Source organism: Gallus gallus, chromosome 1, assembly GCF_016699485.2.
Source record: "Gallus gallus isolate bGalGal1 chromosome 1, bGalGal1.mat.broiler.GRCg7b, whole genome shotgun sequence".
Taxonomy (NCBI): Eukaryota; Metazoa; Chordata; class Aves; order Galliformes; family Phasianidae; genus Gallus; species Gallus gallus.
Genome location: NC_052532.1, coordinates 104328910 through 104356015, shown reverse-complemented (window position 1 = coordinate 104356015; position 27106 = coordinate 104328910). Strand labels below are relative to the sequence as shown.

The following is a 27106-nucleotide window of genomic DNA, read 5'->3' as shown; positions in this document are numbered from 1 at the left end:
CAGGACCAGTACAGACAGATACAATGTAATTTTAATGAGTTTAATTGTAATGAGTTTCAGTCATTGATGTTTACGTGAAACTGTAGGGCCTTCAATGGAGAATGAAGTAGAGTCTGTTGGCAGCATGACAACATACTGGAGAATAAGTGATGAATAGGCACAAACTTGCCAAGAGCAACTTTATCTAGGATATGAGAGTAAGGATTTGGAAGGCTTCTCAAATATGCATGGTAAATCCAAGTCTGGGCACTGCAGGGTGCTGAGCTGTACCAGGACCCTTCCACCCTCTGTAGTCAACTAGGCAAGAGTTTGGAAATGCAAAGATTTTCTCTTCCTGTCTCCCTGAAGGTGAGTGCACCCAGCCCATCTTGCCCGCATTCTTTGATTGTTAGACTTTATAAAATCCCCTTAAATGCAAAACTTGCAATTTTCTCCAAAAACTCAATGAAAATAACTGGAGTAGGCAAATGTGGAGGTCAATATTGAATCTGTAAATGGAAATGAGCCTGCTGCCCTACATCCTTCCTGATATTGGAAACAAGAATACCAGCCTTCATGAAAAATCAAAAGCTAACCACAATGCAAAAGACGGAATAAATAAAATATGTAAAATACACATTGCTTTTTCAGATCTGAACTGTGCACTGAGAGAGATCCTCAAAGAATACATTTGCAAGTGACTAATCTGCAAAAAGTATTCTGCTCTTTCAGCTTACTCCTTGCTTACTACCAGTTGCAGGATGGAGGTAATGGATACAGCAGAGGCAGATTCACAGTGGAGATCAGCTAAAACCTTGTATAAATGCTGTCATACTAAGTTATCAGTCAAACACTGCATAGTTCTACCAAAGAGGTGCAGAAGAATGTGCACAGATGCAAAAATGGAAGCGCCTAGATGATACATCAGAAAGAGACATCATCTGCATTATATCAGATAAATGGCACCTTCCCAAACTCTGCTGTATAGCTTCTTTCTTCCCCAGAAAATACTGTCCAGCTGTTCATAGAATTATTGGGTAATCTACATTGGAAGAGTCCTCTGGAGGACTCCAGTCCAGCCCTCTGCCCCGGGCAGAGGCCAACTGTGGAATCAGACGAGGCTGCTCAAGGTTTTGCTCTCTAAGCAGGTCCTAAAACTCCTAAGAGAGGAGGCTGGATGCATCTCTCATAGATGTGCAGTACCTGCCCACAGACAAGCAGTACCTGTGGGCATCTCATCTGTGGGTGTTCCCCACAGCCACCGCAGGACAGACAGGCATGTGGCTGCATAGGCCCACCAGGTACAATCTGGGTCTCCATTCCTTGTCCCAAACCTGGTGGAAACTCCTCCCACTGACTCACTAGCTGAGGAGCTGGTACAGGAACAGCAGGATTGGGGCAGTACATATCATTTTTCTATGTGGAAATTATTCAAACTGAGTCCTGCTGTCCCAGGTAAAAAGAACACAAAGACTTAACCTACAAATTTCCATGTTTTCAAAAATTTTCAAAATTCTTCTTATAAACTTGCTCCTTGATGCTGAACAAGTAACTAGCAAATTCTGGAACACTAAGAATACATCATTTTATAAATTTATTGCCAACTCTGACATGTAGGTCTGATACTCATAAGTTAAATTGATTTTTCCTACCTTTTCTAGCCATTTTGCTAGAGGAGAATGAAAAAACAATCTTCTTAAAAGAATTTCTGTATGTTAATCTACAATGTTTTATTTTCAATATAATCCTCATAGCATCTGTACGTCCTTACCCTGGGATTGTTCAGTCTGGAGAAGAGAAGGCTCAGGTGAGACCTTATCACTCTCTACAGCCACCTGAGAGGAGGTTGTGGTGAGGTGGGGGTCGGCCTCTTCTCCCAGGTAACAGTGATAGGATGAGAAGTAATGTCCTCAAGTTGTGCCAGGGGAAGTTCAGGCTGAGTATTTGAAAAAATTTCTTCTCAGCAAGAGCGGTGAGGCAGTGGCACAGGCTGCCCAGGGAGGTGGTGGAGTCACCGTCCCTGGAGGTGTTCAAGAGCCATGTGGATGTGAGACTGAGGGATGTGGGCAGTGGAGATGGTTGGACTAGGTGATCTTAGTGGTCCTTTCCAGCCTTAGTTATTCTATGATTCTGTGAAGTTCACTGCTGTGATCATCCTCCAATGTAGAACAGAGCTTACCTCAGGTAGAGCAGAATTTGCATGTCTCCATATTTATTGGAGCCCAGAAATCACTTCTAATGTTTTTTAAAAATAAGAAGAAAAATGAAGTATCAAATCCTGTGTACACCTCAGCATAGTCTGTTGAAGATTTGCCAGATTCTTACATGATTAATATAGAGTTGTGCAAGGTTTTTTTTTTCTGCAGCTTTTTAAAAAGTCCTTTTCCCATCTCTCATCTATAAAATTGAAATGATTTTAGAGCTTTTGTGGAAGAAATACTCTCTCTAAAGGAGTTATTGTAGGGCACCATTGGCCACCAGCCACTACTACTTACTAAATTCTGCTGAAGAAGAAGGGCCTCCTGCTGTCCTCTGTCCTCCAGACCCTTGCTGGAAGGAGAAGCAGAACTCAACCGGTGGGGCCCTGTGTCTCTAAGCTATTACAGCACAATGGAAGTCACAGAACTGTTTGAGTTTGAAGGGACCCTTAAAGGCCATCTGGCTCAGTTTTCCTGCAGTGAGCAGGGACACCTACAGCTAGATCAGGCTGCCCAGGGCCCCATCCAACCTGACCTTGAGTGTCTTCAGGGATGGGGCATCCACCACCCCTCTGGGCAACCTGTTCCACTGCCTCACCACCCTTATTGTAAAACACTTCTTCCTTATATACAGGAAGTATTGCACAAAGTGTGCTATTGTTGACTCCAAATTTTTTTGATTAATCATCACCAGGTCTGAATAATACAAAGGAATTGCTCTAATAGCAAAAATCCCCCCTCCCCCCCTCCCCCCAAAAATGTTTTATTTAAAAAAAAAAACAACAACAAACCTTTAATGAAGAAGCCCCAGTTGTTTCTAGCAGATGATCTCGATACAAGAAGCCATCCACCACTCATGCATGATTCAAATATTCTTTTCAAGGATAGGCTTTTGATGAAATAAGGGAATCAAACATCAAAAACAAGGGCTACCGATTGCAAAAAGACAGCTCTCTGTTTGACAGCTGGTCAGCTGAGTAACAAAGAGCTGACAGTTCTATTACTCCATTCATTATCCAAATGTTTCAGAACGTGTGCTGCACTTCTGCAAAATGGAGTCAGATGGACCTATCTGCACCTTCTCTGTTTCTGTTTTGTTTTGTTTTGTTTTGTGGTTTGAATTTTTTAGTGCCTATAATATTATTTCATATGCCGAAGGGATGAAGTAGCTCACTCGTGAGTCATCAATGCAAACCCATGCTGTGTTGTAAATACAAAGAGCAGTACTTTCTCCAGGTCATTTTTGCTGTAAATCTGCATCAACAATATTAAAAAAAGTGGAGACCTGGAAAACTCTTTTTGCAGATAACCATAATGCTGCTATAATGGTAAATTTTGCATATGGAAATGATGACACCCTCAAAGAGAAGGAGCCGATGACTGTGTTCCCGGCAGTATTACACCTTGCAGTCACAGCAAGAAGCACAGCAAATCCCTGTAAAGGTGCTATACCACTTAAAAGCCCCATATGGCTTACCTCAGTGTGAACTTTCTTTCTTAGTGTTCTACTTTGTTTTATAAAGGTGACTGCAAATTTCTGTCAAAGCAGCTGTCCTCTTTAGAGAAATGAGTTCTTATTTTGCAAAAGGGCCCTTTGATCATTGAGGCATTGGGGGAATATGTGCAGTGAAAAGAAAAAAAAAATTGCTTTTAATGCTAAAAGCTTTGTCGCGATTTGAAAATGAAAAACAAACAGCCAAACAAACATCTAGCCTCCCTGCATCTTCTTCTGGACAGTGGTGACTCAAAACTGAGACTAGGCAAAATGTAGTGAGTAGATGGAACTGCATATGCACATGAATTGTAGTATCATAGATTCACAGAACGACTTGGGTTGGAAGGGACCTCAAAGACCATCTTGTTCCAACCCCCTGCAATGGGCAGTGTTGCCAACCACTAGATCAAACACTAGATTAGGCTGCCCAGGGGGACAGTCCAGGAGGACAGACTCCGCTCAAACCTATAAACCTATCATGTTTTCAGATGTATTTGCAACTCTTCTTGCTCAGTTATTGTCTATTGTATTTGAGAAACCTACAGTACAGTAACTCCAAATTTCTTATGGTCTCTTTCAGGTTCTCTTTTCCTATTTGGAATGAAGCAATTGTTTTCTTTATCCTTTCTAATCTCACGTCTACAGTCAGTGCTCTGCAAAGTGTCACCTCCTGCAGTGAGGCTGCAGTTAGGTCTAACTTTCAGAATGTTCACTATATTATTATCTCACTAGATTATTATTTCCATTGCACTTGGGAGCCTCATCTGGTTTCTGTTAATAACCCCTCATAACAGTTTTCTCAAGCATGGACATGAAAAAAATGAGAAAAATTCTTTTTGTTTTTGTTTTTTTCTTTTTCTCTTTAGAATAAAAGAAGCTGATTTTACACACACATATATTTCTGAGGTTTGGAGACCTATGCTGTGCATCCAACTGCATGAAATCTCATATATTGGGATCAGAATACTTCAGCTCTGTAGCACCTACCAGGCAAAGAAGCATGCATTGGCTTAGCATTAACATCAGTCCTACTGAACACAGTAGGACCAGTCATGTGCATAAGCTTATACATATTCACATAATAAGAGGCACAGAAAACATTCCTTCAGAAACCACACAAACTTTTTACTCATAGGATGTCAATAACAAAACCTCTGTGAGCCAGGTCTTCAACCACTGAGTTTAATTGCTGTGTTCAGGCTTATTTTGTAAGTCATCTATGAATACATCATCTGTCTTTTCTGATTACAAATTATACCTGATAACACGAAAAGAGCATCCCACAGATTTTCAGATAGTTCTCACATCTTTCCATTCTCTGTGAAAAAGAAGAATAGAAAATTCAATTCACTATTGTTGGCACTGCTTTTCTGCAAAAAACATGGGGTTTTGTTTGCTTTCTTCTTGCTGTTTGTTTGTTATTGTTATTTAAATTTGAATTCAAAGAACGCCATAGAGAAAATTAGATAGAATTCATGTCAACATTTCCTGAACTCTATTGGCTCTGTGTAGGGAACATTGTAAAATTCATCCCAAAACAAAAACACCATTTAGTTGATTTTGATGTATTTTTTTTGTAACACATGGGCAACCTACACATTAAGACATTTACAGATGTTATATAGCAGTTTCAGAGAAAGTTTTCTTTTCTTTTCTTTTTTTTTAAACTACAAGAAAATGTGTTAAACAAGGAAGCTGCAAACTCAGAGGGTACAGAGAGTTAGAAAAGTTAAACAGATCCTTGCTGAAATAAAGCACTTACTACATTAGGCAAGAAGAAATGGGTTTTCTCACATCCTGATGAGATGGACATGATGAAACATGTGGACACTACACACAGCTTTCAACAGGAGCTATTTGTGGTATTTAGGCACCAACAAGTGTGACCCATTCACACCAAAAATGGAAAAAAAAGGGGGTTGTGCAGCTCTTTCCTCTTCAGGATGAGACTTCTGAGGACTACCTGTGTGCTCTAGAGGGAAAAACATCCATGATCCTCCACGAGGCTCTGAGCTGGCCCTACAGCTAATGCACTGAGTTACTTTTCCATTTTCCTTTTGCTTCTTTTCATTTTTCCTTGTTCCTTCTTTTTTTTTTTTTGTTTTTTTTTTTCCCTTTTCATTTTCTTTTCTATTCACTTCTTGCATTTCCTTTTCCATTTTTCTATCTTCATTTCCATTTAGCTTTCACTTCCTTCCTTCTTCTTCCTTCTTCCTCAAAATTCAAAGCCAAGAGAGGGCTTAATATCACTTCCCAGGAGTGCCCAAGAGGGATTCTGCCAAACAAGGAGGAACTTACACCATTTTTTGCTGCCCAGCACTGTTGAATATGCATAACTCAGGTTATTTTTATCAGCCATTTTATAAATTCCGTATTGTAATTTATCGTTTCATTCAGTCTTCCAAGTAGCAAATTTGTAAGTGATTCTCAACAGCAGTCCCAAACACCTTCTTCTAAAATCTGGTACAGCAGCATTTGCTACTCCTGAGTCTTCTGGTGATGATTCTTACACTAATGAGAAGCTGTGTATTTTGTTAGCAGCTCAGCTACTTTTCCATTCTGCTGTTTTATCCCCCCCCCCCCCCCCCCCGACTTTTTGAGTACACGCCATCTGGGCTCATTTGATAGTTAAAAACTGTCTAGTTACCACAGAAGATTTTAAAGATATAGACACCTCTAAAATGACCCAAATCGTGCTCTAATAAACCAAACAGATCACACTTGAAAAAAAAAAGAAAGCAAGCAAGCCACAACAAAATATTAAGGAAACAGAAATTTATCAGGCATAAAAATATCAGTGACTTTCTTTTTTATTATTATTTAATATTTTCTTCTATTTTCTTCTGCTTTTTTTTATTTTTTCAAGTGCTCACGCATTGAATGAAAAGTAGCATGGACCAACAGCAATTTCTTGCATTAATAAGCTTATTCATCCAGCTGCCGAAGCTTTATTGAATAAAAATGAATTCTAAGTAGCTAATAATACATTTTTACTGCCTTTTCTACAATTCAAACCTTTAGTCTATCTCTGCTCAAAAAATAATGTATATGACAAAATGTAGCCTCAATAGAGAGAAACCATCTGCTAGAGGTCATGAAGGACAAATTTAAGAAATCATTTCTTGGCATGCTAAAACCACATGTTGAAATCCTGTCAAGCTCAACTGGTATTATTTTTGGCAGGATTAACCATATGAGCACAGAGATTAAAAAGCAGAATATCCCATGATTATAGGCAATGTATGTACTATCTGAACTAACAAGCAACTGTGTTCCTGACATTGCAATTTTGTGTTTGTTGTACATCCCTCATCTTTCAAGCAATCTGTAGAGGAGCAATAGTAAAAACAATTACACTTTATAAGCAAAGATTTATATATCCTTATATCTTTTTTTTTTTTTTTTGGTCTACATTGATGCTCACATCCAAATTAGTAGCAGAACTCTGCTTCGAGGAAAAAGTCAGAACTTCAGTATGAATGAGATTCAGATTTTCATGTCTGCATCAAAACCCAAACTTCTCGTCTATAGTCAAGGTTTGGTTTGTTTTAGGGTCTGAGATTTTGGATCCAACACTGCTGATTTGCATGCATTTCTAATAGTCCTCTGAAGGCTAGTATGATTCTGGCTTATGTATTCAGAAAAATGGTCTGAGAAAGGTATCTTTTTATTTTTTAATGGAATAACTTATTATATACTTGTTATTTATGCGCAGTTAATCCATCAGTTTTGCCATCTCACAGCATTATTTCCTGAAACTATCATTTTTTTAATATGCATTGAAAGTCAGAGGCTCTGCTTCAGGAACTACAGGATACTTTTCCAGGAATGGGACTGAGCAGAGCATCCTCACCTATGCAGATGCTTCCAGAGTCTCCACCAGGAGGGCTTCTGCAAAATGGCTGTCCAGGAGGTAACGTGAATGCAAGCCCACCAAGGCCAGCAGACTCTTTTCTCCCATCAAAATTTGAATTGCATCATAGTCATATACCTTGTCATAAATCAATATAATTCAACTATTGAATGCAGTTTGACAATTTAAGGATTGTATTTGCTACAGGGGATATGAAGTGAGAAATGCAATTTGGGAAACACTCCATATTTTGGTAAAGGAAAATATAATCATTCTTAGGAAGCACAGAAAAATGAAAGTGAAGATTTACAAAATATCCACACATTGAAAAGTGTGGAATTTCAGATGTAGTGTGTGCAAGTTATTCTAACTTGACTCTGTAAACGTGCTCAGTGTTTGCTCTTCTCCCAGAATGATTTAGTTGTTTTCTGTTTAATACTGTTCTACATCACAGACTTTCTGTTGGACTTTTGCTGAATATCTAACCTATATTTTAAATCTGTCATATGTACCTATGCTGCCTGTAAGAAGTGAGATTTGCCCAGAAGATGAGTATAACTAGTTTTCAGCCATGAGTGAGCATCCTAGTTCTGTATCTATCGATACTTGGAACCATTTTGGTCTGTACTCAGGTTCTAGTGATGGCTCTAGCAATGGGCTAGTGCCAGTCCCATAAGGTACCTATAGAGACTTTACATGAAGCACAAGTTAACGTCCTGTTCCTTGTGGAAAAGTGTATTTTCAGAATGTTTCTAGGAAAGGAAATAAGTAATGCAGTTATTCTCTTTATGGACTGAGCATTTTAAGAAACAGGCTCTTTGGCACAAACAACACATGCTTGAAATGCAAAGCATTAGAAACTTTGTGGCCATTATTTGGCCAAGATTTTGCATTGCAGCATGTTGAGTTTTTGTATGGCATTGTCCTCTGTCATCACCACACCACAGGACCCACTGTGTTATTTGAATACAAGTAGTTATCAACTGGATTTTCCCCCCTGTATTAAAAGACTTTACACATCTAAATATCCTTTGGACATCTTGAGATACTGCACAGGATGATCCTGATGGACTAATTCACTCCTTCACAGAGCTCCTAAAAACAAGAAAACAATAGCAACTACCTGACAAATCAGAGGAGTAGCATCAGCCATCCAGTTTTCAAGCTGTAATGAAATAACCATTGCTTCAGTTGCCCTCAGCCTTTTCTAAGCCAGCTGGCATTGTGCTACGGGGAAATTACATATCCATTTTGATTATTTACTCTCATCTGCACTCTGTATTCCCCACCCTCCCCCTGGATTTAACAATCATTACTGTTAATAAGGGCCAGATCAGTGAGTGCTGAGGGTCCAATTCAAAGGCCAAAAAAGTTAATGGGAGGCCATTACAGTTTGGATCAAAATCATGCTTTCGCACCCAGACAACTTCAGTGAAAGCTATGTACTCAGCTCCCATGTCACTCCAGCAAGAGCAGTGCATATGTAGCTGCAGATATTTTAAGGAGAGAATATAGTTGGAAACCACTGCTTAGTGGAGTTTATCAACATGGAGAGATAATATCACAATGCACAGGAAAGGTTAGTAGTGCCTGCATACTGTGGATTAAGTATAAAATTTGATGATGACACTTCCAAATTCATAGGTTCATAGTCAGCAGTTCATTGATGATCATTGGTAAAGATAGACAGGAAAGTGGTGAGGTTAAAAGCCTCTTGAGGGACTGGATGACCAATTCTTTCCAATCTTAATGGGAACTTGACATCAAAAACTTGCTGCCAAGGGAAATAGATGGGAAGAAGTTAAAAATTGCTGGCCTGACACTTAAATGAAAAAGAAAAACGAAATAGAAGAATTTGGCAATTTTGTTTTCACATCTGATTTTACAACAATGACTGGTAGTGTTGGAAAGTAGTTAAGCAACATGTATGGAGAGAGAAAATCGTGGCTAAAGCCCACAGTTTAGATCCTGCAAGAGATAAGTGAAATGTACTCAGCGGATGATCCTTAGCTGAACACAAGCTGTAGGGTAAAACATAAGCTTCAATCAGCTCCTGCAAATAATTTGAGCCCAATGCCATAAGTGCCTTAAATTAAATCCCTCTCAACAGGAGCCAATCTAAATCATTAAACATATGTCACATAGAGAGCTATAATCACTACAAGTGTTGTCTACATAGCATTTAATTTACATAGAAAATGTATTGCAGTTGTTAATTTGACCATTTTTCAATGTTCAATATCTCACAGAAAACACACATAGTTAGAAGCAGCACTTGTTTTGCCACCAAGAGAAAACTGCATGTGCACATAATTCTGTTACCCAGTTTGTTGTGGCATATGTAACTGAAAAAAAGCTTTCCTGCCACACACGAGCACCCTGCCTCTTCAAGACCTCTGCCATGATTTATTACTCCCTTCAGAATTCCTCCAAGTTTTATGCCAGGAAGGATCATTAAGTAATCTGCATCTATCTTCTCCCATAAAAAGTAGCGGAATTTCATCCCCTTCCCTCAAAACAGAGCCCATTAACTTCTACATGACTGTGGCACATGTTTCAGAATGGCACTCAGCGTTGATCTGAATAAATTACAACTTGTCGAGGAGCAGCGTTCTGGCTCATAGTCTTTAGGACTGTCTCTGTTGTTCAGAATCATACACTCTGTCCAAGTGTCACATCCTTGGAGGAAAAAGTAGAAAGAAAAAGAGAGAGAAGCAGATTTGCCTTTGTCTGTGTGATTCATGTTATAAAAAACTTTCACAAATCTATGGGCATCCACACGGTTGGTGGCTTGTCCATCCCCAGATGGGGATGTGAGTAAGTGCTGTTCCAGGTTTGAGCGTTAGGGAAAAGAATAAAAAATAAATAGAGACTTCTCTGCCATTGTTATGCTTCCTGCACCAAACACGTCTTTAAATACAATAATCAACAAGCCTGTTTTGCTTCTATTCTTTAGTGAATGTTGCAAATAAGTCATGTGGAAGAGTAAATAGAAGTAGCTTGAGACACTTCAGAGATAGTGAGATCAGAGTCATGCCCAGCAGGCACCAGCATTTGGTAGGCACAAAACAACTAAGCAAAGCATAAAGGAAAAGAAGTATATCCAAACAATAAAAGCATCCTCTTTGTCACACTGTCTCCAGCCAGCAAGCATTTAAATAGCAGAGTTTTGCTGTAATAGCTTATTTCTTGAGTTACTGAAACCAGTATGATAACACAAAGGAGTAGGCATATGGTTTAAATACTAATTTTATTGAATACAGGGGAAAAAGTTCTACTCATGAGAGGGAGACGAGAATCACATACTCTTGAGACATGTCTGCCTGAATCTGAAGAGTGTATATGACAATCTTCAGGGCAAGGTTGTTCTATTTCTGAAGCACTTTTATTCAGCCACCGCTTTATACCCGGCTTTCCTTGGTATCTGCCACATTCCCTTCAGAAGGTTTTCTTAAATTAAATTAAATTAATTATCTGAAAATCTTAGTCCAGTAATTCTTTTAGAGTCTCTGTTCATGCTTAACAAGAGCTAGTGGAGTTGCTTGATCTGGCAGTTCTCTTTGTCCAGTTTCTGAAGCCATGAAACACAACAGCTCCAGCAATTTGAAACGATCTCAGCTCTGTTGATACGGAGATCTATGCTGCGACTTGCAAATGTGCATCATGAGAAGAACAGTGTTTCATTTTAAGGCAAAGACTAGCCTTGATGTCACTTCGAACATACAGTCCTAACACATGCCTTCCAAAATATGGAAGACCTTTCAGATGTAAAAAATGTCAAGAAAAATCAAAATAGCACGAGGTATAGGAAGCTTTATATGCAGAGAGGAAACCTGAGTCACCTAGCAAGGAAATCTAATCTTCCTTGAGCTGAAGTTTTAATTTGATTCTAAACTTAAGTTTTCCTCTTCTGATTGATGGTGATACATTGAAATTATGACTATGTAATGGGTTTCAAGCTATACTTTATGCACCATGCTAACTATAATTAATTACAATTTCCTATTCATAGCAAGGTTACTTTAGGGACTTTTAGTTGAAGTTTCTGACAATCAAACTATAGTATATTAAAAAAAATACATAAAAGCTATACTTCAGGTTTTCTATGTTGGATATTTTAGGAATGATTTATTAATCACAGTATTCAATTAATGAGCCCAGAGAGGTAGCTTCCAGTTTTTCAATGAGTAGTTATTTTCTTTCTTCTTTCTTTTTCCTAAATAATTAAAAATATATATTGTAGTTTAACTGTGACTAACCCATCTGTAAAGTTCTCCATAACCAAATTCCCCCCCCCCCTTTTGTAAAAGTATAGATCTAACTTTTCTACTGATAATTGCAACTAAGTGTAATACAACCATGATTAATATACATCTTATCTATAGTAACAGACATATCTAGCTAACTTGTTAATAATTCCAGATGAAGTTGCTCCCACTGAATCATACTGAGTGTTTACCCACGAGGAAATGGAGTTTGTAATGCCCTACCAGAGCCTATAAAAGATTTTCTTGCAAACTTTTGGCTTGAGAGAAGTCAACAGAAAGATTTGGGCTTCAGTCACATTGATTACCTATAATAAGCAAGGCTAGATCAGGATTAAAAACAAAAACAACAGAGAGAAGGAAGACAGTCCTGCAGAGGCAGAATGTTGGATAGAACAACCAAGGAGATCTAGAATTTAAAAGTGTGTTTTCAGTGCAGCACAATCTCAGGCATGCATTTGTGTAAGCGCAGAAAATTGCTAACATACCCATTGTACATAACAGGCAAATCTGTCCAGTAATGAAAAATCTGCATAAAAACTACATCTTTGGACAGGAAACTGATAACAGCCAATGCACTCCTCACATCCTCGTGTTACTTCAGCTGAATCACCCTTATACCATCTTATCAATGGGAAAGAGGACTGCAGCTTTGCAGTAAAAATCCACAGATCAATTTGTACAGTAATGCTACAGCAGTTTAATTTGCAACCGAATATAAAGTAAGATATATTCTGAATTTTCATTAACGCTTGCTGATGTGCAAGGATATGTGTTTCAGGGATCTTTTTGTTGTTTGTTTTTAAGGATTTTAGGAGTCTTTTACAGACTGCATTGAGACAAATCTCATTTGCTGCACGTAACCCTTGAAACACAGAAAGAAGTGCTATATGCAAAACACTCTGGATGAGAAAAAAAGAATGGAAACAGATTTGGCTGCTATAGTCTTTTACACTTGGTTTTATACTAAATTCATCCCTGAGAATCAACTAGTAATTCTCAGCATGGGATTGCCTGAGTCTGAGAATGACTGCTGGTGCAACAGGCATTTCTGTGTACGCCCCAGATACAAAGCATTTCATGTTTGGCTTTTATGTAGTCAGTAAATTGCTGGCTCAGGTTGGCTGAAATTTGCCAATGCTTCATATATTTGGCTTGCCTAGAATATCCTGCTTTAAAAGCTTTTGTGAATAATTTGAGTGAGGGCCTATGAAATGCAGAGACTGATGTATGAATAAAATGAAAAGTTTGGATTCAAAGAACATTTGGGGATATTTGGCACTAAGAAAAGCAGTGCTACAACAGGGAAGTTGCCCGGTGAAAGGATTTCTGGAGTTAAGGCTCTTATGTCCCCTCCAATTTACACCCCATTATGCATAAGAATTTCAGAACTGTATATTTTGTTATCAGATGGTTAAGGGTTGCTGAAAACTCTCGGTTCCATCTCTGCATCCTAAGTATTTTCAAATCCATCTTATGGGAACAAGAATATGATGTTCTTTGGAAAACAAAAAAGAAACGTTAAAAGAAAAAAAGTGTTCTTACCATTGTTAGCAGGTCCACTTTGAGTTTACATTCCAAATCCCCACCAAGCTTGCATAATTTAGCATTCCCTAAAGTTGAGACCAGCTGTAGATGCACTCTGTTTACACTTGTTACTTTGGCATTTGCAAATGTAGAAGTGAATAAGATATTTTTCAGACCAAAATGGCTCTCAGTGGCTTCATAAGTAGAAATGTTCCAGATTTATAATTATGAAGGGAGCTTTAATTTGCAGGAACCTCAACTAAGTATCTTTTCAAGAGCCAAACGTCATTATTATAAAGAAATATGGCAACTCAGAGTGTGGGTACTGATTAAACATTACATGTAAGAGTAGTGCAGTTGCAATATCTGCCATCCTCATCCTTAAAGACAGTCCTAGATAAGCCTCCTTAGATGTTGTACTTTACGAGACTGAAAATGTATCTTGATATTTTTCTTTAAAGCAGCTGTTGTATTGACGGTGCAGTATAAACAATATCTTCTTTAGAAGAATTAAAGCTCAATTTCTGTGTTTTCCTTTTGGATATGTGGATGTTTAAGGATGAAACTACATGAATGCTAGCAGGAGAGAGACTGAATACTCCAGAAGGATGGAGGAAAAATATATTTATTTAAAGTTGCAGAAATAAGAGAGAAACTCTGAGAAAATCCTGCTGATTTCAACTTGCTGGCATTTCATAAACCATGGGGAACAGTCAGTGAACTGCCCCACTTCAGTGGTTTACTTACAGTTTCAAATAGCTGACACTCTGGGAAATCTGCTGACATTCGCTTTTGTATCCTTCCACTACACCAATAGAAGACTAATGGAAGGGAACAGTTATTTATATTAATGAAAGTCAGTTCGATCACTTATGTCTTTTCTTCAAGTTTATGGTTTTAATCCTCACTTTTATATATACTTTTAATTAAACATGTCATGATCTGACTGGCTTATTGCAGTCTTACCCATATTTTGTCACTCTTTCTAGAGGTCTGCAAGGCTTCTGGTCCTATTGCAATAGGTTCACTTGTGCAAAAGAGCAGTAAAAGAGACTTGGGAAAAACTCTTCCACCAGGCTGGCTGTAGTCTGAACATTGTCTATGGACTGTTTTGGGGGTGGGGTTCCTTATCTGTTTTTGTTGGAGGAACTAAAAAGCTCTTCCACAGCACAGTGTTTTCCTAATAGATACGTTGTATTGTTCTTGTATAAGCCAAAACCAGCTCAGTGAGCAGTGTGTCAAGCTGACTATGTTTTATTAATGCACGTCTCCTGTGCTCTGAGCATCTACCTTTATATAATGGTTATAAGACATAGTTGATGCTCCTCTTTGCTGAGGTGTTACAAGAAATGCCATCATTTCAGCCCCAGCAGGAGCACACTTGGCTTGATTCTCCATCTATGGAGCAGTCGTATTTAAATGGCTTTTGGGCCAAACCCAGCGTGCCTCTAAATTATGCTGAAGCAATCCTTAAAGAAAAAAAAAGGCAGCAATCCTGGGGCCACACTTTGTGATGCTGCAAGTGAGAGGCTGTGCTGTGGAAGGAGAAATGGGGAATAGCAGCTTTCCTGTGCTGACCCCCCTTCTCCCTGCTCTGATGAGGACCTGCATCTCCCAGGACCAGAAGCGCAGCCCAAAGAGGAAGGTGCCAAGAACTTCCCCAGTGCTGCCTCTGGTGTGCTTTTGACTTTGAGTTGGGAAGATTTCTGAATCAGTTACTAGGTATCTTCTCCGTTTTAGCTTATCTCCAGAGTGTGAGAAACACCTTCAGCCTGGACAGTTATTTTTAAGAATACTCAAAACCAGAACATTCATATAATCTCCAAGAGATATCTCTGCTGTAGCTCAGTTAGCTGTGGACTCCTTGGAATACCCACCCAGAGAAACCCAAGTCAGTCATTTCTGGATCAATAGCTCACGGCCTTTAGGGGAAATGTAACTGCTGGATTCCAGAAAGAAGTGAACAGTTAACTAAAGTCAGAGTGCAAAATGCTCTCCCTACCAATTCTAACCTCCCTCCTCTGCCATCTCCATTCTGGAAAGGATGTACATGTGGATCCTCTGTGATCTGAGTTTATCCATGCTTTTTCAGGATAAACTCAGATTTCTTCAGCTTTAATAAAGACCTTCTGTTCCTAAGCATCTTACGTATAATAGTGTTTAATGGGCACTCACGAAAAGCAAGAGTATGTAATTTTAAAGGATATAACCCTGAACTTTTAGCATAAAAAGACTGTTTACTGAATGAAGCACATTTCCAAGAGCAGTCTGGGATCTGAAATCTGGCTTTCTATTTCTGTCTAAGAGCTTGAGAAAAATGGCTAGTCCTGAAGTAGTGCTATTGTGTACTTGAACTCACAGTTGCTTTATGGCAAAGCTGTATTCCCATGGCTCAGGACCGCTCTCCACATGGAATAACCAACCTCTCCCGGGCTTCAGCCAAATGGAGCTGTACGTCTTTCTGTGGGTCATGTGCTGTCAGAGTGCAGAGAAAAAAGTGATATGGCTGCACGTAGTGTATTGATTGCTGCTTTCTGGGAAGTATAAGATCTTGTAGGAGAGGCAAAGAAAGATGGTGAAGTGCTTTTTGCACAGATGTACTTCCTGTTTTAAGCTAGTACCTATGTACAAGGACCTGGCTTTTATATTGAATAACTGAACCGAATTCAGTTTTCCTTGATGATGTTTTAGATAGGGCCTCTATTGCTCCATTTGGAAAAGTTCTTGGTTTTCTAGGACATAAAGTAAAATTACTTTGCATCTGTGACAAATCTGACTATATTTTTAAGCATACTAATGCTTTGGAGGTTAATCTAAAACCATTAAGTGCAACTTCCAGCAAGCTCTGCACTGCAAGCCCATCGGTCTTCTAGTCTTCCTTCAGTCCTTTAGTCAGCTTTCTTTGCATTCTCCTCATTTACTTTTTGTTTCTGTGAAATTAATACCTCTTTTTTTTTTTCTTTTCCTGCTGTAATTTTCACCTCCTCTCTACTTTCTTGTTGCCTTTCCACACTTTTTCACTTTCAGAAGCATTTCACAGTCCAGCACGTAATCAGCAGTATGTCAGGATATCTTAAAGGGGAGTCCTCTGGCCCTGACAGATATGTAGGAAAACTGTCTGTGAATGAGTGCTCTGAAAATATTTAAAGATACACCAGAAAGTACGTTTGTCTTTCAGCAAGACTTTATATATTGTTGCAGCCTGGTAGGAGAGATGCTCAGCTATGAGAAAATTTGACCAAAGCCTACTGAAATAATTGGTATAATCATTATGGTTGGCAAAGACCAAAGATCACCCAGTCCAACCGTCAGCCCACCCCACCACGCCCACTGCCCACGTCTCTCAGTGCCACATCCATGCGGCTCTTGAACACCTCCAGGGATGGTGACTGCACCACCTCCCTGGGCAGCCTGTGCCACTGCCTCACTGCTCTTTCTAACAATTCCTAATATCCAACCCAAACCTCTTCTGTCATGACGTAAGGCCATTACGCCTCATCCTAACACTAATTACCTTGGAGAAAAGGCCAACATTTTACATCCTTATTTATCATAAGTGCTCACACTGAGCAAAGATATTCATGTGAAGCACCCACTGTGCTGGGCTTTGGCTTCCTTTCTGTCTTGCTGGCAGTGTTTCTCACAATGGCACTGGGCTGGGTTGCTCCTGTGGAGTCCTGAAGAGAGCAGATCAGTTTTTAACACACATCACGATTAAAATATTGCTGTGTTGTATATGAAGACTTGATGTACTATGTACCTTCACAACATGCAGTATACCAACTGTGGTTGGCACAGCAGCCCTGAAGGTACACACATGCTGTGGGAAAGCATGGTGATGTAACCCTGAACTTCTTTCAGTGCCTTTTCCAGGTGAACTGCTCCTGGGGAGAACATCTCACACAATATCAGATCTTGGTGTCTGTAAGGTTCATCTGCCTATTTCTAGCTCCAAGAAGAGAAGTGAGAAAATTCTTACTCCCTTCCCCTTGCTATAAAAATAGCATCAGATGGGACCCAATGTTGCACGTGTAACTGAGTAATTAGAACCAATTCTCTCCCTCTCCTGTATTTCTCTCCTTTGAAATTAATGCTGCAATGCGTGGAGAGCTGGTTCACCCGGGAAAGTGTGGTTATGTGGGAAGAAGAATAACAAACAATATAAATAGCACATGTACTATCCTGCATTTTCAGTGCCTGCTGACTGGTCTCTGCATCAGGTGAAAACAATAAAGTACAAGCAGTAAGACAATTGTTTTTTAGAGCTATCAAATAAAGATTTTGCACTTCTAAAAGCATCCTTTAATTTCTTGCTAATACTACCACTGTATTGCAAGACATGTAAATCAGGTCAATCATTTTTTCCCCTGTAAAAATAGAAAAAGTTCATTATTTCAAAATTCTATTAAGTGAATTGTGCTGATTGAGCCCTTAGGAAATATCCCCACAATAACAAGCTAAAATCAGATAGATCCTACTCACTAAAGCAGATCATTGTATCTTAATACGCTCAACTTTTTACGTATGTACATATAGACATACATATTTTTGTCCCTATGCTTTCCAAAAGATAAAAGCATTGCTGAATGAAATTCTTTGTTAGTCAGCAGATAATTACAAGAGCCTGGTCCTGGCTCTTGTACAGGATATAACAGAATCATTAAGGTTGGAAAAGACCTCTAAGATCACCTAGTCCAACCGTCAGCCCACCCCCACCATGCCCACTGACCACTGATAGCAAAGACTCTACTGATGCTACAGAGTAGTCTCAGGTACTAAACAGCCCCAGAAATGGATTTCAGTCATACAGTTTTGAACTGTGGAGTATCAGTTTGTCAAATATTCAGTGACCTTTCTAAAATCAAATCTAACCTCACAAACAAACCCAGTCCTCATATTTGCTGACTTTGACACTTTGGTTGCACCCTTTTCTTTTGGCACAAGGTTCCAGGTCATGAACCTGCCCTGGTTTTCAGTGTTTTGATCCTGTTATACAGTCATAGAAAGGAAAATGTAACTTTCACCCCAGCCCCCCCAAAGCCAGTCCGGCTCTGCCTGTTTGGTTGTGGATTTTTTGTAGTCTGTAGAAACTTGCAGCTATAGAGATTATAAACACAGATATGGGGGTTCCTATTGAAGACCAGAGCATGGTTTTCCTTTCTGTCCCCATCTCCTCTTATCTTCGATTTTGATGGCTGGAAATAATGTAGTTAGAGCAGGGAAAGGATATGGGCTTTCAGTATTGTTTGTCATGCATCCCAAAAGGAGGAGGCCACAGCAGGATGAAGAGTTGCAGAGGGATCATGTTCCAGATTCAGGAACTGGCAGCAGTAGTGAGATGGCTGTGACACTTGGCAGGGTATATAGGATGAAATCAAAGGCATGCTGGACAGGAACCAAGCTGGGTGAATGCAAAGATGGCAGATGCCAAGGTAAGGACAAGAGCTTCCAAAAGGCAGGGAAAGGGCTGAAGCAGAGAGCAATGTGTGGAAGAGTTCCAAAGAAGGGTTTGAACAGATTGAGGAAGGAGTGATGGTAGAAAAGTCACTCGAGCTCTCAGCTTCACTGTCTGTAAAATGAGGAAGATAATAGCTGCCTAACTCAGAGGTCCCCATTGCAAGGCTAAATTCACCCGTGCAAAGAATACTAATGTGTTTAGTTTATATTCCATGAGCCTCATGCAAAACCCATGCATTTAATTCCATTAAAACCTCGGGGAGAAAGCCCATTTCAGTCTGGATTTGTAAATACAAAATGCAATTATTGTTGGTTATAGGATTGTGATTGTTAATGATTATTTCTGAGAAACTTTTTTCTTTTTTCTTCAAATTCACACATACAACAGAGTAGTTTTTAGGTCATATATAAATAGGAGGTAATAACCAATTTCTGAAGTAATCTTACACAGTCGGTGAGATAGCTTTAAAAAGAAAGATACTTTTAAAATGTAAGCCTGTAAGTAATAACTCATTTGATTATTCTTTCCCTGTAAGATGAACACCAGCCTTAGCTCTGTGATGAGTACATTTACACCGGCTCTCTGTCGGGCACCTTATGGCAGAGGAGAAAACATCCTCTGCTAAGAGCCAAGGGTGGAGGAAGTGCTTGGGATGTCTTCTAGCAGTAAAGTGCTTTCAGTCCCAGCAGCACTTTCCACAAGTGAATACAACCTGCAGAAAAAAACCTTTATAAGCACTGTTTTGCCTTGCTCCATTTCAGTCCCACACCTTGAGCATCAGAGTCGTGTGTGAGCCTGTAGCAATTCAGGCAGCAGCGCGCTGAGAGTCCATGTGCGTACTGATAGGGAGCAAGGATGAAATGTATGTTAATTTGGCTTTATGAATCTCTTGCATTAACTTGGCATCAGCAACAGCTTCTCTTTCGGGAAGCCAGTGACACATAGCTGCGCAGTCATTAGGATTTTAACTCTCACTTCTCTTTAGTGGCTAACAGGTGGGTTTTAATGAGGTTTCACGGACCCCATGGTGTTCAGATGGTACTGTGGGTGGGAGAGGTTTCTCAAAGCAGCATACCCTGGGATGTAGATGTTCAGATGTTTCTGGAAATCCTGCTAGTGGATCGCTTGCATGCTGTGGGACCAGAATGCCTTTGAGAGCCTTCAGTGGCTCAAAGCCTCAGAGACAAAGCAGTGCCTTCCAGTGCGCCACGTGCCCCCACGTTACTGAATAAGAGTGTCATCCTGTGCAAAAAACATCTCCCCAGGCCGATGAGAAGGTACACATCGCTTTTAAGCTATGAAACGAGTATGTCCTCTGAGCAAGGAAGCCTGGACGACAACCACATAGAATCTTAGTTTTATCCTTGACTGAAGAGAGCTGTGAATCACAGAAAAACACATTTTTCTCAAGGGAGGAGAAAAATTCCCGTGTCTTTACGAGGAGAATCTTAGCTGTTATCTGTATTTTTCTATTGTTCTTTGGTTGTACCTTTTAATATTGCAAACATTTCTTACTGTATGGTCAGCACGTTGCTTTCAGATAGCAGTCTTTTAAAGTGTAGAACCTCAACAGAACATAAACAACATAACAGCTTTCAGGTTTATTAACTCCTCCTGTTTCTTGCTTTGATTTCTGTCATAATATCAAAATACTTGTCATCAGTACTAGTATGCTCACATCTGGAGTGATGTGCATATATGAATAGCTGTGCTGCAACTTAAGGATATGGAAATCTGGCTCTAGGACCAAGATAGTATGCTAGGGGATGAAAATCTGGCAGTAAATAAAAATCCAGGCAGCATATTTTTAAAATCTCATCGTGTCTAGTGGTGGCTTCACTTATGGTCTTTAGAAATTTTATCTTGTATTCAGCAATTCTTTCTTCTATTTTAACAACACAAATGAACACATTTTTTGCCCACACTTCCAACATTTTCCACTGGTCAAAAAGTGGGAAGAATTACTCTGGTGGTAAAGAATTTTAGATTTTCCAGATGAAAGTTCAATAGCTGATACACACAGCAACCTCCCAGTGTGCAAAGGAGGTTAACCACTGGTTCACAGTACAAGGCTGGATGCAGATCTGCCTCATGGAGCCACCAGTGAGCTGGGGAGACTTGCAGAAAATTTATATGGGAAATCTGAAGTTTATCCGCCGAGATAATGAATGTATGAGTGTCCCAGAGCAAGATCTAAATTTGAAAAATAGCTGCTGTTTTGGCATATCCATGGCAACCATTGGATTTCAGGCTGGCTTAAGGGCTGAACATGTTTTTTCTCTTTCAGTCTCCTTTAGGTGTCAGAGAGTAACACAGACCTCCCTCAAAAGCAGTTGTATTTTCACACCTCTGTTTTGCAAGCTATCAGGGCTATTTCTGTGAGCCTACCTCCACTGCACTTGGCTTTTTTGAAGTACTTCAATAGGGAGTAAAAAATAATTAGGAAAAAAGCAGTGCATTAAAACACTGTTCTTATCTTAGCTGTGGAGTAGGTAAAGAAAATCTATCTGCAAGGAGAATAGGGTTTTAAAAAATATTTTGGGAAGTTCACATTTAATTTTGAAAGCATCAAAGATGATTGAAATCACAAAAATTCATTCACATCTAGTCAGGCAATTCTGTATACGTGCAGCTAAAAGAATATACTAGATCTGCTGCACTGGGGCTGAAATTTGTTAGTGAGATATCTTGCATTGAGGAAACCCAACCAAAAAGGCCTGGAGAGACAGGTCAATAACTGCCATCAGAAAGGTCAACAACTTTTAGCTGTTGCTGTTCGTGGCAGGTTTTAAAATGGGGGCAGAGAATGTTTCCGATAACAGGCTTTTGAGCTCTGCCTTGTCTTGAGGAAAAATGTTGATAACCGTTGAATGGTATGGAAATTGATTCAGTCATGACCTTTTCTAAAACTCTCTCAGTCCATGATGACCCCCATTAAATGGAAATACTTGCTTGCTCAGAAGGGCTGGAGCCACTTTTTCAGGTGTCTACTGAGGTGTGCTTTTGTATTTTTGACATTTTACTTGTTGTAGGTTCTGTTTTTTTCCTTCAGAGGACGAATGGGGATGATGCTTTGTCATATTTGTCAGTTTGACTTGAATCCCTTGTTGTTCTCTGAAGAGCAGTCATTTGTGGCTTAGATCTTGTTTCTATTAGAGCCAGATTAGCCAAGTAGGCATGTTCCTCTCACTTTCTGCAGCTAAATTAGAAGTAGGGGCATATGTAGCTTTTCTCTTCAGTCCCTGAGACATGACTTTGTAAAGTAAATGCAGAAAGTGAAATGTTTCTTCACACACTTTGTGCACTGGAGCAGGTTTATTTGTTAAATGAACATGACTACTGGTTCTCCCATTGAAGTGTTTATGTTTGGCTGAGGGAGTCGTTCCTTGCGTGCAATAAGATCAAGTAATGTAGATCTGGCTTTGCCTCTCCAGAGTCTGTGAGCAGCAGGGCATGTGGGATCAGAGCATGGGAATGCTCCTCAGCTGTGTCTGATGGCACAGTGACTGAGAAATGTTTACATCCATGAGAACCAAAGCAGCTCCTATAGGTCTCATACTCAGCTTGCTTTGGATACTCAGCTCTCTTGTGATTCAGGAGGCCAAAACTGCCCATCACGGTTGCAAACACAGTGCCAGTGCAGAATCACAGGATATTCCAAGTTGCAAGCAATGCACAGCGTCCATTGAGTTCCACTTCGGGCTCCACAGAGGACCATCCAAAATTCAAACTCTATGCCTGAGAGAATTGTTCAAATGCTTTTTGGACTTGGTGCCATGCCCACTGCCCTGGGGAGCCTGATCCATGCCCTTTGCTCTTGAAGAAAAGGTAGGTCTGCCACTGCCCAGGACTAAGAAGCCTTTGGTTGGCCCATGATGCATGAGAGCATATACTGTTTCAAAGAACAATTAGCATGGAAGGGAGGGAGATGAAAGGGTGGACTTTGTCCCTTTTAAGTGCTATTAACAGCCTACCATGGATGGCAGTGCTTGTTTTTGAGCTTAGAAGAAACAGCCTCATTTCCTCAGCATCATTTGTATCTTGAGTTAACATTGATTTTTTTTTTCCCTTCCCTTGTACAATTTGGTTAATTTCTTCTTAAAATGTTGTTTATTTAAATGAATCATCTGACAAACAGGTTCTTCATCAAACTTGTCAGTTAACCTTCTCTTTCTCCTTTAACCTGAAACTTAGAATAAATTCTAGGCTTGATGTCAAGCCATCAGCAGAACATGAGAGAAGTGAAACTATTTTAAAAATGGCTAGATTTCATTAAGAATACAGAGATGAAAACACAGCAGTATGGAACAGCCCCTGTTCATTGCAGGGGAGTTGAACTAGATGATCTTTGAGGTCCCTTCTAACTCAAACGATTCTATGATTCTGTGATTCTATGATTGTATCTGCTGCTTTTTTTGTGATGCAAATTTGTAGGCTGATTTGGCTCTTTTTACACACATAGGTCCCAACAGAAAAAATCAAGCTCATATAGGTATCAGTTCTGTCTTTTCCCAAACTTCACTCACAGCAGACAATGATTTCCTTCATAAACTATACCATAGAGTTTATTCATGGGCAGCAGGGTATTCCTTTTAGTGCTTCCTTCAGGGTGTTATCAGGAGAATATACAGCCAAGTAAACATTTAGTGGCCTGGGAGAGTGATGTCAGTGGTCTCCAGACTTAGGAAACCATCCTAGGAGTGGTGGGTGCAAGGGAGCAGTAGCTTTCAGAGACTCTGAATGGCACTGTGTTTAACACTTCCAGTTCAGCTGAAGGAGAATGGCTGAAGGAGAACCCTATGGAGGCGGACTTGGAGCATTGGTTGATGAGGAACTCAACATGATCCTCTATTGTGTGCTCAAAGCACAGGTCAACAGTATCCTGGGCTGTATCACAAGAGGGATGGCCAGCAGGGAGAGGGAGGGGATTGTCCTCTTCTGCTCTGCCCTCGTGAGGCCCCATCTGGAGTGCTGTGTCCAGGTCTGGGTCCTCAGCACAAGAATGATGTGGATGTGTGCGAGCAGGTCTGGAGGAGGCCACAAAGATGATAAGAGGATTGGAGCACCTCTCCTGTGAAGACAGGTTGAGAGTGTTGGGGCTGCTCAGCCTGCAGAAGAGAAGGCTTTGGGGAGACCTTACTGGGGCCTTCCAGTACCTAAAGGGAGCCTACAGAAAAGGGGGGGAGCAACATTTTTATCTGGAAGTACAGTGATAGGACAAGGAGTAATGGCTTTAAACTAAAAATGAATAGATTTAGATTAGATATTAGGAAGAAACTTGTCACCTTGAACATGGTTGCCCAGAGAAGTTGTGGATGCCCCCTCTCTGGAATCGTTCGAAGCCAGGATGGATGGGGCTTTGAGCAACCTGATCCAGTGGAAGATGTCCCTGTCCATAGCAGGGGGGGTGGAATAAGGTGATCCTTGAGGTTCCTTCAAATCCAAACCAAGCTGCGATTCTATGATACTGTGAGGTATAATTCATGTATGTAATTATGACTATCTGTCCTATTGTTATGCAGATCTATCCAGAGAATCTCACCAGCAATTTAAAGCATGTAACTGAAGTTCTCTATCAGCGCATTACTGCTATGTTAACATGTATAAAAAAAGTCCAGAAAATACATAGAATGTGTACCAACATATTGATTGTACATCTGACTTTCAGAGAAATATATCTAAATACATTTGAAGTTTATGTGATGTTATATATGCAATTTTGATTTGTTTGCTTAGCAAAACCGTCACTCTTTCCATCACTCTTCCTTTCCCTCCACTCCTTCCCCCTGCCCAGTGAATTCTTATTCTTCTTTTAGGGGAACCAAGAAAAGATTCTGTAAAAATTTGCTAATGAATTATAAATAGCTCTTGAATATACGCTAATTAAAATTAACCTCAATTTAATAGGCAACTGATTACAGGTCTGGAAAAAGTCCTAGTACTGAAATGAAAAAGTTCTTGTGTTTGTGGTATATATAGGACACAAGGACTACTGCAGGGTGGTTGAAAGATGTTATTTTAAGTTAAAAAAAACCAAAGAAACAAATAACTAGAACAATCACAGCACAATAGTAGTTTCCATGATGGAGAAGATTTTTTGCTAACAACACCCTGACTGAGTAGAATGTTATCTTAGGCTATTGATAATAACGTTTTCCACCTTGCCATATGAAATAACATTCTACTAATTCTAGTGCAGGTCCAAGCAAAGCATAACTATTGTACATTGCTGTCCCAAGAGTAAACAGTATTATTGTCAACAGGAAGTACTTGTGTTCCTTAGATGAAAGATGGGAAAGTTAATTTTATTGAACCAGATAAAAGGTAAACTTGTTGGTATCATTACTGTAATGAGGAATGATAGGCTTTGAAAGAACTGCATACATAAAATACAAGTTTGAAATACATAGGGTAAGTGAAAACATTGGTTTTGAGTGATGCTGAGAGATGATGTGTATTTGAGAGTAACTAGAAATTACAACTTGGGTTTGATAGTCTCCAGTATTTTCATTGCTGAGTCAAAATTCAAAACAGGTTTTAATTCTGCTGTGTTTCCATTTCCTGATTGTCAGCTAATGACTGCACTACTCCTAAATTGGTGACGTCAAAATTGCATTAGCTGAATACATTCTGATGCTCAGGAAATATTAAGCGATGTCTAAGGCTTAAATTTCACATGGGGAAATGTGAAAATATGTAACAGAGAAATCCAAAGTATTCTCTAGTGACTTGCACTGAATTAGTAAATTATACTTGCAAAATCAAGTACTGAAGCTGGAAATTGCTGTTCAAAGGAGCTATTTTTTTCAAATTAGCTGTGTTTGTTATGCATTCATCAAATCCCAGTACTCCCAGACAGTTTGAATGTGTTGTTGGCATTATACAATCTCGAGAGGCTAGAGGGAGTAGACATCCCAATATAAGTGGGACAGCCTGTTGACTTGAAACACAGCCACCTTCTCCATCTCAGAAAATATGAGAAAAGAATTGATAAGGCTTCCAAAATTAAAATCTTTACTGGAAAACTTGCTTCCATGTTAAAGTAAAGTTCTGATCAACAACATTTGTTTTATCAAGGATCAAGAAGTACACACAATTTCAGTTTGAAAGATAAAAAATAAGTTCTGACAAATTGTGCAGAGCTCAAGAGCAGTTGCTTGACTGAAATTGCACGAAATGGGTTGGGACAACCTCACTGTTCAAACAGTTCAAAGCATATGTTAAGAATTTAGAGGAAGAAGGTGAAAGCAGTTGTACTAATATGCAGCACTGTCCTTGCAAGGGGACTTCTAAATCAGTTCCATGATAGTACTGGTAGACATTACACCCCTGGAGACATCACTTGCCACTTCGCCACAGAGTTAGAATCTTTTGTGGGAGCAGTGTGGTTCAGTAATGTTTTATAACAAATTCAGCTTATACAGTAATGATCTTTGAATAAACAAAGCCATTCACCAGTGGCAAACAGCAACGCCCAAAGTGTAAGTAACAACAACAAAAAACAACCCCTTCTAAGGCAAAGACCTCAAGTGGAAATTTCCAGTCAATTTCTCCTCAAGCTGCTACAGCTAAACATGGAACTTGTACTGCCAGGATGTGTGCACTTCAAAAAATATCTCCAGCATATCCAAGTTGTATCTCTAGACATAGATTAGATTGAGCAGGGCAAATAAGACCAATGACTACCACTATGTTTTTAGTTGGGAACTCAACAGAAGTTTTAACAAACTTCTAAGCATTTTACTTTAGGAAGCCTGAATGATAAGCACGCATTATCTTTCACAGATGTCTGTCTAACCAACATTCATAATATCAAGCTAACCTACGGTGACTTTGTAGATAAAAACTAACGATCCAATGTGCTTTTGCTTTAGCGCTTTTAACTGTGATTTTAATTGTTTTCCTTCATGAACACAGCTTATTGTTGCTCATAATTTATTTTTCTCTTTTATGTACAGTGATGAAGAGGTGAATAATACTTCTCCTTTATCTCTATCAACAGGAGGGATCTTTGAAACTGTGGAAAATGAGCCTGTTAATATTGAAGAATTGGCTTTCAAGTTTGCAGTCACCAACATTAATAGAAACAGAACACTGATGCCTAATACGACATTAACCTATGACATCCAGAGAATTAACCTTTTTGATAGTTTTGAAGCCTCGAGAAGAGGTAATTATCTCAATTACTGTGTCGGTAACATATCTGTTCCATACCATGTTTCCACACCCTGATCTCTTCTTCTCCTCCAATTGTAATACGTGTATACAAACGGTAACACAAAATTATATATTTCAAAGTTACTTGAACTAAGAATCAAGCTGGAGTTGGAC

General features: G+C 39.5%; 1 protein-coding gene across 9 annotated transcripts in view; it reads left to right on the top strand.

Moving 5' to 3' along the window:
• Window positions 1–27106, top strand: part of GRIK1 (glutamate ionotropic receptor kainate type subunit 1) — a 161469-nt gene that overhangs the window by 59360 nt on the left and 75003 nt on the right. For 8 of the 9 annotated variants that reach the window (XM_040646828.2, XM_015299627.4, XM_040646819.2 and 5 more), the window contains exon 2: window positions 26778–26945. In XM_040646828.2, the coding sequence (XP_040502762.1) occupies window positions 26778–26945 (168 nt within the window). Of the gene's footprint in view, window positions 1–2550; window positions 7586–26777; window positions 26946–27106 lie in introns of those variants that run through there. The other variant, XM_040646813.2, reaches the window with a different exon arrangement.